Below are 21,747 nucleotides of genomic sequence, written 5' to 3'. Positions count from 1 at the left end.
AGAGAAAGAACTCTCTCTCTAGGTTTCTAAAAGAATAAAATCTAGGGGAGGCATTCAAACATGACCTATAGATCCTTTTGATTTCCTTTAGGTTATTGATGAACATCGAATGGACAAGAATGATATCTGTCAAGTAATATCCCCAAATGTAATGTTTGATATTGTATCTCCTGCCATGTGCGGGTTTCAGCAATTTTAAAACACTTCCTTTTATGTATTTAGGAAGTGAGCATCTTTTGGACATGTCAAACAATCTACAGTTGATTTCAATGTGAATAGATGATTTAGAAAATCCAAGCAGAATCAGCTGCAGGAGCAATATTCTTGTGAGAATTATCTTGTAGCACTAGGCAATACAATCTCAAACAATTTTTTTCTTTTATCTTTTTCTTATAGAATTTGTTTGATTTTGGCATTTGAAACCCTATTATGCCTTTATGAAATTCTTGTAGTGATGGCATGGTCCAAGTATTAATAAAGGGTTTTTCCTAGTTTGTAGATTTAGCAACATTCAAGGTTTTAGATCATTAAAATCTCATCAAAGTTTCAAAGTTCTTGAAACAAGTTTTGGCAATATCCTTTCTCCACCAACATTTTTAAAAAGATCATGTATCAGTATTCAATTCTTAGAGATGCCCCATTCAATTTGGTTTGTTCCATCTCTAGTTCTTAATTTTGACATTCTTAAAAAGTGTCAGTTGGGTTTCCTTGCAATACATTTGCATTGTTTAGTGAGAATATTGGAGGGTTTTGTTCTTAGATTGCAAATTCTCTATCTATGGAAACATGACCCTTAGCTTTTCTATTTTTCTTGTCAGAATATTGGAAAGTTTATTCTTTTGTACCAGTTGTTTTTAACCTTCACCACATCATTGCAATGATACTTTTAGTCATTAGTGAAAGGAAGTAGAGGTGCAGAAAATGCTGTCTAGACTAATCATCGAGTAGAGTTATGTACAAATAAATTTAATCTTTACAGTTATAGACAAGTATACACAATAAAATACACCATAACACAAGGTATATGTGGGGAAAACCCTTTCAAGAGAGAAACTGCGCACTTCGAAAGCAATATCAATTGTATTATTCAACAACAATGGTTATAATACAATATTCAGGCTATGCCTTTACAGGAGTATCACTAGAATATAAATTTGAAGTAATTCCAGTAGCATAATGGCACTTGCAAAATCAACCATACAACCCATCTCCAAGCTCTAATAATAGATGAAGCACAAACTAGAAGGCCATCAAATGGTTTTGGAACACCATGTGCAATCCCAAAGGAGGCATCGCATCCAAATCCCATGGCACAAATTCCAATGTCTTGTTTTGGTCTTCTAGGATTTTTTTGGCATATTCCTTAGACATTGTCATTACTTATCATATTTGTTCACCGAGTTCCAAGATTGTACTGTCAAGATAGATGGAAGTACATACAAAGTTCCGAGTTACCAAGAAACTGACATGATTATTTATTTTTTATAACAATTGACAAAGACTAATAATTTCAGTCTCAGTTCCTTGGCTGTTATCCTCTACGCATATAAGCAAATCTACATTATATCTCCCTTGGTATGCATCTCCAAGATGGTCACATGTTTCTAGGGCGAGAGATGAATACCAAGGGGTGGGTGCTCGTTCCCATGCTTCTATGCTCACAAGCATCCAGCTTGCATGATTCATAGGCTTTTATCTTCCAAAATGGCATCGGCTTTGCCTAATACCTGCAAAAAGTGTTAGTGCATGCCAAATGATATTGGTCAATAGTGTTGATGTGTTTTTTACACACATTCAAACACAGAATAAAATACCAAGGTATCTTATCCTCTCTTGATCAAAGTCTCTCAAATGCTGAAGATTCGCATGAGGATCACTTGAGATAACTCCAAGGTTCTTCAATGTCGGGTCATGACGTGTGGATAAGTATAGTTGGTCGTTGTGATTGCTATTTCTCCAAGGGGCCTTATGTTGTACATGAATGCTTGAATTGCTGGAACTCAAATTCTAACTACTTGCTTGGAGAATAAAAAAAAGAAAAAGAGTTGGGTTTAGGAAGACTACGCTACTCCTAAGAATGCAAGAGATAATGAATGATTTTTGGGGGAACTCCACTAAGCCTTGCTTTGACATGCAAAGCAACAACTCCACAAAGCTTAGTGCAATCTTCTAAGGAAATTAGATGATTTTCAAATCATTATCAAGCATAGACACCATTAATTGAATGCATATCAATGATTGAATAACAATTGAACTTAAGCTCATTCAAGTATTCCAGTTGACCACACAAGGCACACTTACAATCAACAAGAGGCTAGTGGTATGGATTAGGAGTTTCACCATGAATCACACACTATTCCTTCATTCATCTAATTATTTATTATCTAACATGAAGATCCAACAAGAAACCATGCACTTGTAAAGAAACAACACATTCCACCATAACTCCAATGAAAAGGAAGTTTATTTACAACTTTGGCAACAATTTCTGCCTTCTCCTCCTTCCTATTCTACTCTAGCTGCTATCTACTGTTTGCTATTAACCTCTATTAACTTTCCATTCTTCCCTTCACAAATGAGAAAACTGAGCCTTATATAGAGAGCTCATTACAATTCAAAGGCTCAGATTGATTTGAGATCGATGGCCGAGATTACAAGATAAAATCCCTAATTAGGGTTTGTTACAACAAAGTCTTCTTAGCCAATGAAATAATTGGACCATTTGGACACATGTCCTCTTTAGAATAGTTGACCAATAGGTAGTGGGGGTGGGTACATTGGAGTTCGTGCCCCCATGTATTGGCTTGGTTCATTGAATCAGGACATGTTGATGTGGAACTTTTTGATTGTTGGGATGATGACTAGGACGCCTTCTCAACTTGCTTGTAGACTTGATTCATCATCGTGATTAACTCTTCTGAAACTGTGTGTTTCCTTGATCATGTTTGATGTAGACTCTGTGATGACCTTGATTGATCCTCCCTTGTTCACGATACACTTGATGAATGGTGCACTTGGTGTACTGTCTTTGATTCTTTGATTCCTAAGGGGAATTCAAGGTTGTAAAACTTTCCTTCATTATTAAGCTGTCTCCTTCATGTTTCAGGACCTTGACTTTGATCTCTGCTTTCCATGACTCGAGCTTGATCTTGATGTTGATTTGTCCTTGATTCCTCATTTAATCACCCTTAGAGAGCCGACTCTTCATTGCTCATGTTTTTTGACTTTTAGCTTTTCAACCTTGGTGGATTTTTGAAGGATCTTTGCAACTTTGTTCTAGGCATATCTTTGCAATTCAACACTGAGGTGGATTTTAGAAGTACCTTTGCAAGTCTTGATGTGATCGACTATTTTTGATACCTTTGGAAGTCATATACCTGGGCGGCTTTTTAAGAGACCTTTGCAATCCAACATCATGGCGGTTTTTAGAGAGACCTTTGCAAGATTATGATCTAGGCGGCTTTTGGAGGTAGCTTTGCAACTTGACACTTGGTCAGTTTTTTAAACTCACCTTTGCATCTTGACATCATGGCGGCTTTGAAATTCACCTTTGCAACATTTGATGGAGGCGGCATTTTGTGACACCTTTGCAAGATTAGATGGAGGCGGCTTTCCAAGACACCTTTGCAACTCCATCATGGCGGCTTTTCATGACACCTTTGCAACTCATGGTCAAGGTGGCTTTTTGAATGACCTTTGCAACTCTTAAACTTAGGCGGCTTTTTCAAGTACCTTTGTATCTCATTGTTGATTGTAACTAGGTAGGATGCGGATTCCAATTGCCTTAAGGCAACATTGGAATCCGCCAAGGGCTGGGCCCTTCTCTCCCCTCTCACACGCCACTCTAAGGGAAACGTGTTCCCTCTAATAGGGCCGACCCTATAACCCAAAGGATATATCTCACAAAAGGGATAAAAATAAATAAAAAGAATTGGCACCAATTTAGTCCAAGCCGACCTCAAATAGGTCCCTTGCCACATACAAATAAAGAACAACTTGACCTCATTAATCATCTCATATCTTCCTTCACAAATGCGAATTAGCTTTGAAGTTGAATGTGAATTTCCAGTAAAAGAAAAAGGGCGAATTTAGTCAGTTATCTGCTGTGCATGAATGCGAACTACATCTGCTGCCAAGGTGTAAACATTAGGTGTGGATATCTCCATTGAAAGGTGCGGACTGCTGTCAAGAATAAGGTGTCAAAAGCGCAGACCAGGTTGCTGTTTGATGAAAACAAAAGTGCAGATCTGAGACTCATTTCTAATACTGATTAGCCATCTACATCAGCCCTAAGTGTGGTCATATCAGACCTCTTAAAGAGATAAGTGTTGTAATCAGAATATTGTGTATAATTCATAATCAGATCTGAGGATCTTTTCTTGCTGGGTTTTTCCTCCTAGGAGGTTTCCCAGGGTAATGTTGGCTTGCCTCATTTTTATCTATTTTGTTTGCTTTCTGTCATTCGCTAAGTTGAAAACTCTAACAGAAAATAATATAATTCTAGTTACTAAATCTGTTTTCTGAGTTTACTGTTAATCTGATAGTAAAACTAACACTCATGGTCTAGGCGGCTTTTTGAATGACCTTAGCAAGATTGAATTGAGGCGACTTTTCTTGACACCTTTGCATCTCATCCACTTGATTGGATTTTGGAGATAGCATTGCAACATAACATCAAGGCGGGTTTTTGGAGCACCTTTGCAACATTTGATTGTGGCGGCAATTCAAGGGAGCTTTGCAAGTTTGGATGGTGGCGGCTTTTCTTAGCACCTTTGCAACATAGCATCAAGGCGGATTTTCAACTCACCTTTGCAACTTTTGCTTGAAGGCAGCATTTCAAGGGAGCTTTGCAAGTCACAACTTGGACGGCTTTTTCAAGTACCTTTGCAACCTTCCTCACTTGGTGGCTAAATTGACTTGTTTTGCATCTCCTTCATTTGGGGTGGCCAAGTTGAATATCTTTGCATCTCATTGTGTGATCGGCCAAATCAACTAGTTTTGTAATCCATAAATGAATCGGCTAAATTGGAGACCTTTGCAACTTGCAAAGCTTGGGCGGATTTTTAAGGCACCTTTGCATTGGAAAGCTTGAGCGGATTTTGAAGGCTCCTTTGCAACTTCGACCTTTGCAATATTTGACCTTTGCGATTGAAGACCTTTGCAATTGAAGACCTTTGTGATTGAAGACCTTTGCAACATTTGACCTTTGCAATTCTCTTTCATTTGTAGCATCTTGACTTCATCAAAGCTTCATTTGTTCAAACCTGAAATTGTCAAGCATTTATCAAGATCGATTTTTTGAGTAAACTCATACCTTTGTCAAGTTTCACATCAAAACCCTAGCTCATGCCATCTCAAACCCCTGATGCCCTCTAACTTGCAAATGGACAATCTTTTTGCATCTTGACAATCCTAGCAACTTTGTGAGTTTGACACAACCACGTCCTTAAACTCATCTCCTCTCACAAGCAAGGGCGAACAACTACTAAACCTACCAAGCTAAACACTAAGCAAAGCAAAAAACAGTGGGGGTCCCCATTTGCAATGGGGCGATGTGTGAATACATCACAACAAATAGTAGCATTTGTAAAATGGTCTCGTTTACTAGTCCCTTCTTTCGTGCCTGAAATCTCTCTTCGCACTGCAGTGTCAACTCAAGCTTGTTTTCATTTCATTGCAAAGTGCAAACTGAAATTGTGACATGTTTCATGTATTGCCAGTAAAATCCTATGCTCATTAATTTGTAGTGGAGGATAACATTAGCAAAGAATTTTCATGAGAAGAGGCCATCTTATTGGCCAAGATCTGATTGTTTGGGATACTTTTAGACAATAGTGGTTGTAAATTTATGCTAATGCCAAATCCTAATGCTCACAATCACTCCCCCATAGATGCAGTTTAGCTATTATTTTTTTCTTACATATACCTTAGTAATGATTTCATAAATGTTTTGTGATATATTAGAACCTTCAACTGTTAGAATCACGACACATCCATAACTAGATAGGCTATTTATCAAATAATATGAAATTCCATGCTCGATTCCTTTTGGAACAATTTTTGGAGGTTTCAGTTTTTATGTGGTTGCATTTCATATATTGATATCCATTGGTCATAAATTTATCAAAATAATCTTGGTGGTTATACTTTGTTCTTGTTTTATCTTGGTTTTGTTGTCTTTCAAGGTGCTTCTGCATATTAGTATTTTACTATGCCTATATTTGTGTGCAAGGTTGGAGATATTACTCTTGAATTTTCGCAGGCTTGAACTGGATTATTTTACATTTGACTTGTTCTGTTGAGTTATAATGTTTTTAATCCTTATTGATATGATATAGTTGTTTGGTGAATGTTTATTTACAGCGAGCTTGATTTGGAGAGACATGGGTTGAAGCTTCTAGCAAGGAATCCATCATCTTTCACTCCTGCATTGGATGGGAACTATCTTCTCTTGGGCCCTGATGCAGTGTTAAACCACACAGAAATTTCCAAGTTCTCAAAACGGGATGCAGAGGCCTATTCAAGGTTGTAGGATCTGGTTCACTTGTTATGTATGGACTAGACCTATTGCTAGTTTCTCAAGGTTTCATTTCATTTAAAATATTAGTTGAATGCTGTATGTGTGTGTGTGTGTGTATGATTTGCATACTATGGTCATAGTAAGAGAATTCTCTGGGCATATTATAAAAGATTTCTGTGAATACCATTTTAAGGCTGATATGGAACCAGCAAATTTCGATGAGTCTCTTTGACCTGTAAAAGTGACTAATAAAATGTTAGTTCCATGTTATTATATAGATATGCATACTTTATTAGCATGCTATGAGAAGTCCTTACACATGACACTATGAAAGATTTTTATGGATACCATTCAAAGGTTGATATCGAACTAGAAAATTTCTGTCTCTTTGACCTGTAAAATTATATATAAAATATTTATGTTTGTATGCGTTTCTAATTTGCATTAAAAAATTAGTGCCTATTTCATTTGTCTAAAATAGCTTATAACTTATTTTTCAAGATCTAGAATAATGGCTTGAGCCACAGTTGAAAGATCACAAAGCTTTTGAGTCATTCGGGCTCATGAGATAATCACCAAATAACTCACCAAAACTCATGAAATCATGACAAAAGCTCGGCTGTGGCTTTGTAAGTTGATTTCACCTAGGAAAACCTCATTTTTCACATTGTTTTTTTGAGCATTCGAGCATGTACCACAAAGGTTTGTGTGGTCTCAAAGGCCTTAATTTAGGCTTAGCAGTGGGGGCTTTGCCCCTAGATCCTCTATGAGGGGTGCTACCTTTGGACCCCTCCCAGGGCTGCTACCTCTAGACCCTTGCTTTAGTTTTAAAAGGAAAAATAAATTTTTTTTGGGCCTATGTTTTTCTATGGATGAAATTTGTCAAATATAAATAATCACATGACATTGTGACATGAATTGAACTTGTTTTTGGATCTATAAATGAAAGAAAAACTACTTATGACCTTGTAAATTCAATTTTATGCATGTTTTTAAAGATTATTTTCAAGTATGGCTTAAACTAAAGGCATCTTGTTAGGTTCCTTATTTGGACAAAAAATCACACCTTAATTCACAGGAGTGTGTGCAACAACATAAGAACTTTCAAATGTTTTTATTTAAAAAATTCAGATGAGGGCTAAAAATTCAGAATTCAACGAATTTAAAAGAAATGCTAAAAATTTGTATGGATGAGGGCATATCATTCCTTTTTTTGGTCTATGATGTTCAATGAATAATAACTCAACGAGAACTATTGATGAGTTTTTGATGCATTTCCTTCAATCTGCACTACAAAAGATTGAAATCTGGTGTTGCAAGAGAGTTAAGGGATTTGACAAGGGAGATATTCCAAAAAACTCTTCCAGAACTTGAGTTCATTGGGCTCTTATGCAACTCGGTTGTGAAATGATGTCCATGAAACCTACAATGCGGAACTATGCCTTCACAGTTTCATGTATTGAAAACTTCATAACTTATTGGTTGCCTGCAGTAGCAAACAAGTTGTATTACAAAATATTTTATGCTATGATGAACTACAACATTTCATGTCACCTATTTCTGTGCTCACAGTGAGGCTTCATGCAGCCTTCCTCTCATTACAATGCCCTCTTAATGTTCAGGGGACTCCTTTCCTTTAACACTGCTCAATATAGTTTTGCTCCTCTTGTACAGAGTTTCCCTCTATGCTCGCTGCTCTAAAATATGTCAATGGAGAGTTGTTTTCATATCAACACAAAAAATATATAAATAAACAATGGCTAAGAAAACTCTCTAGCTCGTGTCACCTCAAACCATGAAAGGAAAGATTTGACCACACAATGTTAGTTGCCCGTACACTGAAACTGACTCAACAAGATTTTAAGTGGCCAAGAATGAAGATGGAACACCATATGTTGTCAAAAGAATAGCCAAGAAATCCCAACTCCATAGAACAAGAAAATATCCACGTACAAGTTGAATTGGCCAAAAAAAAAGGTGAACGAATTGTCATGTTTGTGCAAGATTGAACTGTCTAAAAAGATAGCCCAACTTTTTAAATCTGAAACTAGGTGGAGAAAAGTTGGCAACAATCAAATCTTTGCATTCTAACAACCAAAATAGGAAAGACGAAAGGCCCTTAACATAGGGAAACAGTAGCTGGCAGTTAGCAAGAAAAGACAACATATTGAACTAGATTGTCTTGAACAGTAGATTCAATTATTCCACCATCCAACATGTAACTTGGCATTAAAATTTGAAGATGATTCTATTTGGTAAGAGCGATAATAGTCGCTAAAGTAACTTGACCCAATGGCATGCATATTGGTAAATGACAAATAAAAGCCCTTTTTGAAATAGAAATCTACAACTAGCAGCTTTAATAACTTTCTTCAATTCCTGACTTATATTTTGTAATAAATCTTGTATGTCACGTGAATGGTCAAAATTTGAAGTAGCTATTAGCTTTTTATTTATTTTTCGTGCAGTAACTTTGTAGAAAGTATAAATGTCTTTTTCCATTAGTTTTTCCAATGGTTATTCTCATGCTTGGATAACATTTATTATGCTTATCTTGCTTATGAATGGTTATTGTGATGTCTTGTCATGTGTGCTATAGGTTAAATTGCTTCTATGAATTTGCAAGCTTTTTTGTGTAGATGAGCTTGAAGGTGTGGCTTGTGGCTTTGTAGCTAGTACTACATTTAAATTTAACCACTACATTGTGTTTATGTGGTAGCCTATTCAATTTAGTCTTTTCTTTTAACTGAACAATGTAAGCTTGTAGTCGTAGGATTTTAGTAACGGGGTTAGTCCTGTTGCTAGCTATCTAGGATGGAGTTGTAAGCCATCAACGGTTGGGCTTCCAACTAGTATCCAATTACAGTTGTAGTTGTCTTATTGCTCTGTATGTGGTCCACCAACTATAGAAGGTTCCACAATCACTCTAGGTAGTGGTTTGGGTAGGGAAGGTAGTGGCCGATGGGGTCGTCCTTGGGTGGGTATGAAGGTTGTATTTGGACTAGGAGTAGGACTAGTCATATTCCTAAATATCTAGTGCACCAACTATAAAAGGTACCGCAACTGCCACTATAGAGGTAGTTGTAGAGAATGTAGGGGCCAATGTGTGCATCCACAACCATGATCACCACAGGTAGTGGTAGAGAAGACCTCGAGGCCTTACTAGTCCTAGGGATAGGACTATCCCATTTAGTTTCCTTTTGCATTGTATCCTTTGTGTTTTTTGTTTGAGAATTGGAATCCCTCTTTGGGTGGTGTGCCAACTTTATATCGGAGTGTTTGTTCACCTTTGAGAAATATCATGTTTCCCTGTAATTGGTGTTGGTGATTTAGTAATGTTAGGGCTAGGGTTGGTGTGGTTGTTTCCTAACTAGTAGAATAAGGGCTTGGGTTAAAATTCTACCTTTATAATGGGGCATTTATCACCAAGATATTAGGGTTTTCCTCCCCTATCAATTGCTGAGATGACTTGTTTTTCTAGTGGAAAGGGGGTTGGCCTACTATGGGGGGGTTAAGGAGGATTGGGTGTGGTCTAGGAAGGGTTTTGTATTTTAGGTTGGGGTTATACTTTCCTTAAGTGTGAGTTTCCTTGGTTTTGTTGTTGTTCTCTATATAGGTGTCCTTAGTGCCCATGGCCATGGTTGTCAATTTAGAGGAAATCGAGTCATGTAAATGAATTTCTATATTTATTAATATTGTATAGAGCTGAACACACAAGGTTGGGATCTTTAGCAAGTAAAATAAAGGATACATGTTTGAGAATACAATGAGAGATAAGAGTGCCTACAAAAGCTAGACTAAAGCTCAAGTACAAGGAAATAACAAACTATGTGTGTGTGTGTATAAAAGGATACATGATTGGAAGAATACAATGAGAGATAAGAGTGCCTTCAAAAGCTAGACTAAAGCTCAAGTTCATATATATATATATAGACACACACACACACATACACATACACATACACATACACATACACATACACACACACATACACATACCACATATATACATACATAAATATACATACATACACATACATATACATATACATATACATATACATATACATATACATACATACACATACATATACATATACATATACATATACATATACACATATACACATACATATACCACATACATATATACACATACATATATACATGCATATACGCATACACATACATATACATATACATATACATATACATATACATTTATATATATGTATATGTATGTATATATGTGTTGGATATTGTTGGTCATTGCCGCTGCTAGGATATGTTGTTTTCATTGATGTCAACATATTCTTGTGTATTGCTTCGGTGATTGCGAGATTGGGAAGATCTTATGATCTGGTTTGCAGTGTTGTTTTGCTGATCACTGTTTTGTAGAGTTCGGTATTTCTTCCAGTATATTCTAGTTTGATCAGATCTTGTGTTGAGATTTTGGGATATTGCTTGGGATGGTCTTGTGTATCTTCATTTTAGATGGATCGTGATTTGGTGCTCCGCAAGTCATCTTTCTTTGTGATAGTTGTTGATTGGTTATGTTCTTGAGCTTTCAGACGTTGATAGATGAAGATTTGATAAGTGGTGTTGACGCAACTGTTTCTGATGTTTCTAACGTGCTTGTTGGTGTTTTCTAGTCGTGTTCTATTTGTTTTGTCGATCCGCATTGATCGTTGTGCGAGTTTTTGATGGTTTTCATGAACTGATGATGATTTTCGTGTTATGCGGTTTTTCTGGTGGTGTAGCGTGTTGTGGTTGATCTTGGCGTGATTTCCGGTGGAGTTGTGTGTTTGGGGATTTGATTTAGGTCCATGCTATGCTATGTAAATCATTATATTGGTCTGGTAGTCGATCTTTGTATCATGTGATGTAATTTTGTAATTGAGGGTTGAAGGTTTAGCTGACCTTGTTATCAAGGTTGATGAATTGTATATATAGGTGATAAATTCATGTAATTTAGGTGTCGATGTTATGTCTACATTATCAGAGAGTGGTGTATGTGCGAACAAGAGATTTATATTTCGGTGAAGTGTTGGGGAGAGATTGGTGTTGCAGAGCAGACAATTGTGCTTAACCGAAACTGTAATCAGGCATTTGGAGATGCTATTCTTTCAATTCATTTCTTCTAGATTGTAGTCCGAATCTTGTTGTAAGTCAGTGAGACTTCCCTGAGGGTTGTAGCCTTTCGGGTCATTATCTTTTGAGCAGTGAGCTCTAGGCAGTGTGCCTGAATGCATGTGCATTCCCCATTGTAATATTTGCACATACTATTGCAGAGTATCATCTTATTGTGGGTAGGTTCCCACCATGGTTTTTCCCTTAATCAGGTTTTCATCTGTCTTATTACTACAGTTTATCAGATCTGTTTTTGTAGTTAAATTTGCTGATCCGGTGAAGACCGATTCACCTCCCCCCCCTCAGTTTTCCTTCTTGGTTGTTGCAAACAATTGGTATTAGAGCTAGATCCTCCGGTAGAAGCTTAACCGCTTGAGGAGATCCAGGATGGCAGCTCAAGGTGTTATCTTTAAGAAGGACAGTCCGAGGTTTGATGGAAGTAACTATGCTATATGGAAGAACCGAATGGAAGTGCACTTGAAATGTCTTGGAGAAGATTACTGGAAGATTACAAAGAATGCCTATACTGTTCCTCGAAATGGACCAACTACTCCGGATGAGATCAAGGAAGCTGAACATAATATTAGAGCGAAAGAAGCATTGTTTAGTGCCCTAGCTGATTCTGAGATGACAAATGTAATGGGACTTCAGACCGCACATGAGATCTGGGAGAAGCTTGAGATCCTGTATGAAGGTGATAAATAGGTGAAAGTTGCTAAGTTGCAGAGTTTGAAAGGAAAGTATGAGATGTTGAAGATGGGAGATGATGAGAACATACACTCTTTCATGGCTAAGGTGAATGATCTTGTCCTAGGTATCAAATGTGTCGGTGGAACCATTGAGGAAGATGCAATTGTTGCTAAGGTGCTGAGATCTTTGCCTCCTGCTTATAAACATAAGGTTGCTGCTATTGATGAAATCCGGAGTGTGACTACAGTGACAAGAGATATGTTGGTTGGAAAGATTGCTGCATTTAAGCTGGGCAAATTTGGAGAATCATATGGAAAGTTTGAGACAACATTTAGAGAATCTGCATCTGTATCCGGTAAGCAGAAGTATGACCCTGATGAGTGCAGAATATTCAGATATGAAAGAGAGATAAGAGAGATGGAAGAACAAGAGAGAGAGAGCTAGATGAACTTAAAGCATTGATTGCTCGGAGATTGCCCAAAGGAGCCGGTAAGTATGATGGAAAGTTGCCTTTGAAATGTTTCTCTTGCAATAAGATAGGACATTTTGCTTTTAGATGCCCAGAGAGAATGGCTACGTTTGACAAGCACGATAAGTTTTATAAGCATGATAGGAATGATATATATGAAAACCATGAGAAGTATGATAAACCCTACAAGCCTAATCGGAAGTTTAGGAATCAGAAGAACTGTTATTATGCTGCTGATGAAGGTATTATAAATGAAGAATCAGAAGGAGATGAAGTTGTGTTTATTGCTATTAAAGAAGATAGACCTGTACCTGTTGATTCCACTAGCTGTACTATTGAGGAGAAAGCTTTAGCTGCTAAGGTTGAAGAGAAAGATGAATGGGTGATTGACAGTGGTTGTTCACATCATATGACCGGTGATAAAAGCAAATTTGTGAGCATGGAAAGATATGATGGTGGAATAGTTAGATTTGGAGATGACAAAGCCCGTGTGATCTGTGGGAGAGGTTCTATTTCCTTTAATGGTAAGCATAACATTGATGATGTCTTGTATGTTGAAGGTTTGAAGCATAGTCTTTTGAGTGTTGGATAGATGGTTGATAAAGGTTATGATCTACAATTCAAGGATGAAAAATGCAAGATCGTAAATGTCTCCGGTATAGAGATTGCATCTAGAACTAAGACTGAAGGTAACATTTTTCATTTGAATGACAATGAGAAAAGCTGTTTGATTGCTCAGATTGATGAGTTGGCTGTGGCATAGGAGAATGTGTCATGTGAATTTTGATTCAATGATTAAGATCTGTTCTACACAAGCTATTAGAGATCTGCCTAAGATTGTTAAGCCTACTAATCCGGTATGTAAGGAATGTCAGTTGGTTAAGCAATCAAGGATTTCTTTCAAGAGCAAACAATATACATTAGATGGACTGCTAGATCTTGTGCATATTGACCTATGTGGACCTACAAATGTTAGAAGTATGCAAGGCGATAGATATTTTATGTTGCTAATTGATGATTATTCCAGGATGATGTGGGTTGTGTTTTTGAAAGAGAAATCAGAAGCATTGGACAAATTCAAGATATTCAAAGCTAAGGCTGAGACTGAGTCTGGATTGAAGGTGAAGTGTCTGAGATTTGACAGAGGTGGAGAATTCTGTTCCGGTGAGTTCAATTCATTCTGTGAGAAGCATGGGATTAGAAGACAATTATCTGCTCCTAGAACCCCTCAACAAAATGGAGTTGTTGAAAGGAAGAACAAAACTGTCTTGGATGCTGCAAGGACTATGCTGATTGAAGGGAATGTTCTAAAGATCTACTGGAGAGAAGCTATTAGCATTGTTGTTTACACATTCAATAGAGTTCATATCAAAGGTTATACCGGTAAGACCCCTTATGAGCTATGGTTTGGTCACGTTCCTACTGTGAGATATTTCAAAGTATTTGGTAGCAAATGTTATACCAAGAGAGATGAGGATATAAGAAAGTTTGATGCTAGAAGTGATGAAGAAATTTTCTTGGGATATTCAACAAAGAGCAAAGCCTACCGGTGCTACAATAAGAGACTGAGAAAGATAGTGGAAAGTGCAAATGTGAAGGTGGATGAGAACCTTGGGAAAGAGATCAGAGCATGTGGGTATGATGATGGACATCATGTTATTTTAACTCCTATTCAAACTGAAGAGCCTAAGCAGAATGATCCGGTAGAGACAGTTAATTCGGATGTTGTTGCTGCCAGTGAAGAAGTGCAAGGACTTGATAATCAGAACAATTAGAAGACTCCGAGTATGTAAGACTGAATCATTCCAAAAATCAGATTATTGGCGATAAGAATAAAGGTGTAATAACTAGAATAAGGTTAGTTGCTGAAGAAGTATGTTTGATTTCTAAAGTTGAACCTAAAGATGTTACTGAAGCTTGTAAAGATGAAAGTTGGATGAAAGCTATGGAAGAAGAATTAGATCAGATTGAAAAGAATAATACATGGGAACTTGTGCCTAGACCTAAGGATAAGAATGTTATTGGTACTAAATGGGTATTCAGAAACAAATTGAATGAAGTTGGTGAAGTTGTCAGAAATAAAGCTAGACTGGTTTCCAGAGGATACTCTTTAGAAAAAAGGAATTGATTACGAGGAGACTTTTGCTCCGGTGGCTAGACTTGAAGCTGTTAGACAACAACTTGCATATGCTACTTATAAAGATCTCAAGGTATATCAGATGGATGTCAAATCTGCGTTTTTGAATGGTGATCTTGAGGAAGAAGTCTACATTGAGCAACCTGATGGATTTTCATTGTCAGATGATGGGGACATGGTATGTAAGTTGAAAAAAGCTCTTTATGGATTGAAGCAACCCCCTAGAGCCTGGTATGCTAGATTAGATAAGTATTTATTGAAATTGGGATTTAGTAAAGGTGCTGTTGATAGTAATCTGTACTTTGAGATAGAAAATGATAACATCCTGATTGTTAAAGTCTTTGTTGATGATATTATCTTTGGAGGTGATGATGACTTGAGCATGAAGTTTGCAGTGATACGCAGAAAGAATTTGAGATGTCTATGATTGGTGAGATGAAATTTTTCTTAGGTTTGCAGATTTCACAGATTGAAAAAGGTATATTCATATCTCAAACTAAGTATGTGAAGGAATTACTAAAGAAGTTTGGGTTAGATGGCTCCAAACAGTTTGGAACTCCTATGGTGATTGGTTGTAAATTGTCTAAGAATGGTGAATATCCGAAAGCAAATAAGAGCTTGTACAAATCTATGGTCGGTGGAGTGCTATATCTTACTCAGACTAGGCCGGACATTATGCATGCTGTGTGCATGGTTGCTAGATATCAAGCTGATCCGAAAGAGAGTTATGTCACTGTTGTTAAGAGGATATTCAGATATCTGAAGGGAACTGTAGATTATGGTTTGTGGTATCCGAGTAATGATGATTTCATGCTATGTGCCTACACTGATGCTGATTGGGCTGGTGATGTAGATGACCGGAAGAGCACTACCAGTGGAGCATTCTTTTTGGGTAAGAAATTGGTTTCATGGGCTAGTAAGAAACAAGATTCAGTGTCCTTATCTACTGCTGAAGCTAAGTACATTGCTGTTACCAGTAATTGCACTTAGGTAGTTTGGATGAAGCAAATGTTGAAGGATAACAGAGTTATCTATGATGAGCCTACTGTCATATACTGTGATAATTCCAGTGCTATTAACATGTCAAAGAATCCGGTGCAACATTCAAAGACCAAGTATGTGTCAATCAAATATCATTACTTGAGAGAGCAAGTTAGTGAAGAGAAGGTGAAGCTGAAGTATGTATTCACAAGGGAACAAATAGCTGATATTTTCACTAAGCCTTTGCTTGCAGATACATTTGTCTATTTGAGAGACAAGTTAGGGGTATCTACCCCTCCTGTTGAGAACTAGATGCATTGAGTTGCATCAATCCGGTGGATGTAATGCCCACCAAAATACCCTAAAGAAATATAGCTAACTACACACTAATGTTTTTTTTCGTCTATCTATCACAACACTTAGCATCACTCAAGCAATGCAGTGAGCACACATCAACATTTAAGCATCACAAACATAAAATATTTCACTTAAACTATTAGTCAATTGCACAAGCGGAATATAATAAATCATTACAACTACCTCCCTATGGTATCTCAACACCATTACTTATTCTACCTACATAAGCAATAACATTTTACTCTTCTTTAGAATATCACCTAATAGCCTTAATCGTTAATCAAACATAAGTGCAACTTATTAATTCCTATTACTCATGATATGCATCCTACTTAGTCATTCATTCAATATGAGATCCTACCTTTCCATGTAGAATTATTTCCCCTTTTACTTAGGTACATTTTACGCTCCAAGTCCAAATGTTCCTACTACCCTTAACCAACCTTCAACTATTATGATCATCATTCATAAACCAAGATTAACCTTTACCTATGCATTAACATAAGTTCCATTTACATTTAAGAGTCTCATAACTATATATAATTCTATGTTCCTAGCATGTTCATTTCCTTATTATGATCCCCAAGTGCATAATGCAACAATCATAAGGTATTCCTTAATTACTTATTTTATATACTATACTTGTCTTCTTGACTTTCCAACTCAACCATAAGTAGTGAATGCCACTAGCCATACATGATACCGTTTAGCTACCACAATCCCTACATTAGAGCAAATTCATACACTTGAACTTCTTAAACATTATAATCCATGACTCCTATAAAACTCATAGGCTTCTTTCCAAGCTATATTAATTAACTAACACATAATCTATTCCTTTCGAATAACAACTCGTTATAAATCTATTAGCTACATGAATTCAATTCAATACAAACTTAAGATATGATAGGATATGCTCTCATTCATCATCCAATTAGAGATATAATCTTAGTCCACATCAACTAACACAATCTTATTGTTTTCCTTTAATATAATCATCCATTCAACCGTCTACTTCCATGTACTATTAATAAGAATAGTAATTCTTCCATTAAGAACATTTATACAACACATTCTTACAAAACATCCATTTACAACCCAAGCATTACAAGATTTCAATCCACCATTAGATCACAAGCTACGAGGTACAATACAATAAGTCCTAATCTTTTCAATTGCAAATCATAAACATGTCCTAAGATATCTTCTACCAATATACATACATACCATCAACTTACCAAGGGCATAGCTTTTCTCCTACTTAATGCATTAACCAATAATATCATTCCTAAGCTAACACCCTTATCGGTACATTTGCATAATTTCTTTTTAACATGACTCATTGTGAATACCAATTGCATCATCAAATTCCAATCCATAACACATATCTACGTCTCATACATCCATTTCATTTAACTATAAATGCATAATATTATAACTCTATGTTTTATTATTAACCACATATGCTACATCCTGTGCTAACACTGTTATTAGAACAACATAATCTTTTCCATCAGAAAGGTTCTCTTATTACATGATTTCATTTACAGCCATTACAAGATAATTTCGTTACATACACCATGACATCATTTACATTCTTTCTGCAATAATCATCCATAGACTATATTGGAGAAGTATCCACATCCACGCAAGAAGAATCCAAAGATAGGTTTATCCCAATGGTTAAAAAGCACCAACCACCCAACCATGTGGAATCAAAGGAACCACCCCCCGTGCTAGGAGATGACACAAGGTCCCAACACACACTCTGCATCTAGGTTGACACTTCAAACCAAAGAGACTAACAATACAAAGGCTCTTAAAGCAAGGACCAATCACAAGCATACACAAGTAGAAACTCCCAGAGGTGTGCAAAACAACAAGGCATCATCTCAAGTAGGGACACATGTAGGAGTGGAGTGTCATCACATGCTATCCTCCCCATAATACTGCCAACACAACTCTTCAAGGCATAACATAAACCTGATAGACATGTGGAGCCATCTCTACCCATGAGAGAATCAAGTGAGATTTGACTTACCACCGTAGTGGTCTTCCCAAGCTTATCCTAAAACATCCTCCCTAGGACCAAGACATGGGGCTCAATTAATTAATTATCTTGTTTAGGTGAGTCCTAATTACCCAACCCATCTAATTCATTATCAATGTTATCACTTGTTTAACAATAGGAAAACTTCCAATGTGCCTTGGTGATCTAGACGAGAGGCTTATCAACTCACCGTTATCTCTCATGATCCCGGTCATCACATGGAAGCCCACTCCCCCTAACATGTTCCAAAAAAAAAAACCAGAATAATAGAAATAACTAGAGCCCCTAAATCATATACAAATCTGAAACCATAGTCATCATTATGCAACCATAAACATACAAATAAAACATGAACATCCAAAAAGCCATAATAGCAAGTAAAGCAACCTTGAGCCTCATACCTGAAAATAAACATCAAGCCATAACAAGGCAATCAAAACTATATCAACATGAAATAAAAGATAGCAACAAGGCACATCAACTTACTGGTCCAAAAGCAATAAAACAATCCTCACAATCATGACTCATCAACATGAAAGGAGAAACCTCAAAACTCATAGGTAAGGCACATCAACTTACCAAGTTGAAAAATCACATAAAAATTCCCAATTTAGATCAATACCAATACTGGAAAACATCAAAAGATCAACACAAATTGCCTCCGATACAAAGTCAAACCCAGAAAAGTACAATACAGTTGACCAAACTTGACAAACATGAAGAAAGTGCAGATTGGCGCATATACTCAATCCTGTGGCGCATATGTCCAATCCTGTAGCGCATACATGCAATTCTGTGGCGCATTTGTCATAGAGACGGAAATTGTAGAAAAGAGTCTAAGTTACGAATCCAAGTTAAAATTTGCACAAGTAGAGATAAATCTTGAAACTGACTACACTGAAGACGCCCAAAAAATACCTTTAAAAAGACATAAACGAATCGAAATAACATAAGACAAAGCAAGAGATCTTTCCAAAAACATTACTCATCCAAATGACCGAAATTTCACCCAGAACACACAAAAACAACCAATACAACTCATATAGCTTACACGAAACAATCCCAGAAGATAATAAACTCAAAAGCAAGGCTCAAAAATACCATGCAATAGGCAATACATAGAAGAAAAGGTGCAAAATGTGCATCCACAACAATAGCCATCCACAGATGCAAATTTCAAAACCCAAACTATATAGAATGCTGAATAATACAAGTCTTTCCCTAGATATTCATTGAATAAACTATATCGAACTATGTAATAGGAAATACATTTCAATCCCAAGCTGCCAAAACAATATGTAGACACAGAGCATACTTAAACCAAAAATTAAATGTAGAGAAAAAGGGAGCTCCAACCTGCACCCTGTGTGATGGAAGCAAGTCGAAGGAGAGCCCACACACACTCCAGCAAACTCCCGAAGCCAAAATCCCAAAAGCCAAAAGCCAAGAATGAAAATCGTAGAGGAAGCCAAGAGAAAGTAACCTGACAACACTCACAGGCTCGAAAATAAAAAGCCATAAAAATCAAAACCCTAGCCACAATTCTAGCCAATCAAAATATTCCATTTCGGAATATATTTTACCTACCCCTCATAGGTTATAATTTTATTTCTCATTTCAAATCCAACAAATGGGAATAAGTGGTAGGTGGGATTGATATAAAACATATTGACAATTTACAAGTGGGACATAATAATATTATTATAGGCTAAGATATTTGTACACCCAATGCAAATTAATAATCAACTTTATCAAATAAATATACCATAGGCTAGAAATATTTAATTAAATGATACAAAGGGGAAATTAATAAATAAATATATTGAAGCTCCATAAACAATTAAATGACCAAATAAAATATCAAAAACTTGGATAAATAAATTAAGTTATCAACAATTAAATAAACATAAATAAATAAACCACAAATATAAATTAAACAATAAATATTAAATAAATCACAAATCAACATTAAATAACAAATAATTAAATACTCAAAAGACAAATAATCCAATAAATTAAATTAAACATTAAATAATCAAATAATCAAATCGCTATTAATCAAATAATTAAAATAAGCATTATTAACTATTTAATCTCGCATCGATAATCAAATAATTAGTCTCAACACTAATAATCACATCATCTCACACAAATAAATAAATCGATAAACATACATCACCAAGAAGACCAAGCTTACTAACTGACATGGCCAATTACGCCAAGACGCTGACGACTCACAATGAACAACTTAGACCTAGAGGGGGAACTTGTGCCTACTCCGAACCACATGCCATTGGGATTTAAAGACACACTTAGACCCGTGGAGCTACGTGGAGTCGGTGTCTGGTACCTAGAAATTTCTGCATCCACAAAGCAACGATACAACACACACACACACACACATATAATAACAGGCAAGTGATAGATAATTGCAATGACACATCCTGCTCACAATGAGTGATGTGACATCCTCCCTGTCATGAAGACAGTTATACAACAATCAAACACACCATTAGATCAACTCATCATAGGTAATCATGAAATAGGGTTAGTACAACTAAAACATCATCAAGTGCATGATCAGTATAATCCATCAATATAGTAAGGCATGTAAAATCCATCAAGCATATGAATACATATAAGATCCATCAACACCTATACTCATCAAATCACATGATCAATAATGATAGTACCATCATCCACATAAACCATCAAAATGACATATATCCACATAAGTCATCAGAGTATCATATGTCCAAATAATGTCTAGCATCATAATGAGTATCTGAATATAAATAGAGTCACGATCACAATCTAAAACATCATAAAAAAGCATCTATGATATGAATAGAGTCATAAGCAATCATCAAAGTATCATCAATATGTCTAAATAAGTCTTATTGACGCATAAATCAAAAGATAAACTGAGGAGGGACACTATAGTGGACTTCACAGTCTTATCCTTTTATCCGGATTGGTGAGTTGATGCTGCTCCATTGGTGGAGTAGTCTGTGTTTTAGGGGAGAGAGATTCATGTTTCATATTCCACGGGGGAGAGTAAGTTTGCTTTTCCGTTTTGAGATCTTTGGCATTGCTGTCAAAGGGGGAGAGAGATCATGTGAAAAACTGCTTTATATGTCCTTATCTTAGGGGGAGTTTGCTGGAGATATCTTCTTGCTTTGCATTGATTGTTTTTCACATTCATATGTTGCCATCAATGCCAAAGGGGAAGATTGTTGGATATTGTTGGTCATTGTTGCTGCTAGGATATGTTGTTGTCATTGATGTCAACATATTCCTGCAGATGGGGAAAGTCTTATGATCCGATTTGTAGTGTTGTTTTGTTGATCACTGTTTTGCAGATTTCGGTATTTCCTTTGATATATTCCGGTGTGATCGGATCTTGTGTTGAG

General features: G+C 36.4%; 1 protein-coding gene across 3 annotated transcripts in view; it reads left to right on the top strand.

Moving 5' to 3' along the window:
• LOC131072144 (uncharacterized) overlaps window positions 1-21,747 on the top strand; it is a 173,196-nt gene that overhangs the window by 2,655 nt on the left and 148,794 nt on the right. For all 3 annotated transcript variants that reach the window (XM_058008219.2, XM_058008217.2, XM_058008218.2), the window contains exon 3: window positions 6,364-6,525. In XM_058008219.2, the coding sequence (XP_057864202.2) occupies window positions 6,364-6,525 (162 nt within the window). The remainder of the gene's footprint in view (window positions 1-6,363; window positions 6,526-21,747) is intronic.

Source organism: Cryptomeria japonica, chromosome 6 (genome assembly GCF_030272615.1).
Source record: "Cryptomeria japonica chromosome 6, Sugi_1.0, whole genome shotgun sequence".
Classification (NCBI taxonomy): domain Eukaryota; kingdom Viridiplantae; phylum Streptophyta; class Pinopsida; order Cupressales; family Cupressaceae; genus Cryptomeria; species Cryptomeria japonica.
The sequence above is the reverse complement of the archived record's forward strand: the minus strand, read 5'-3'. Positions and strand labels throughout refer to the sequence as shown.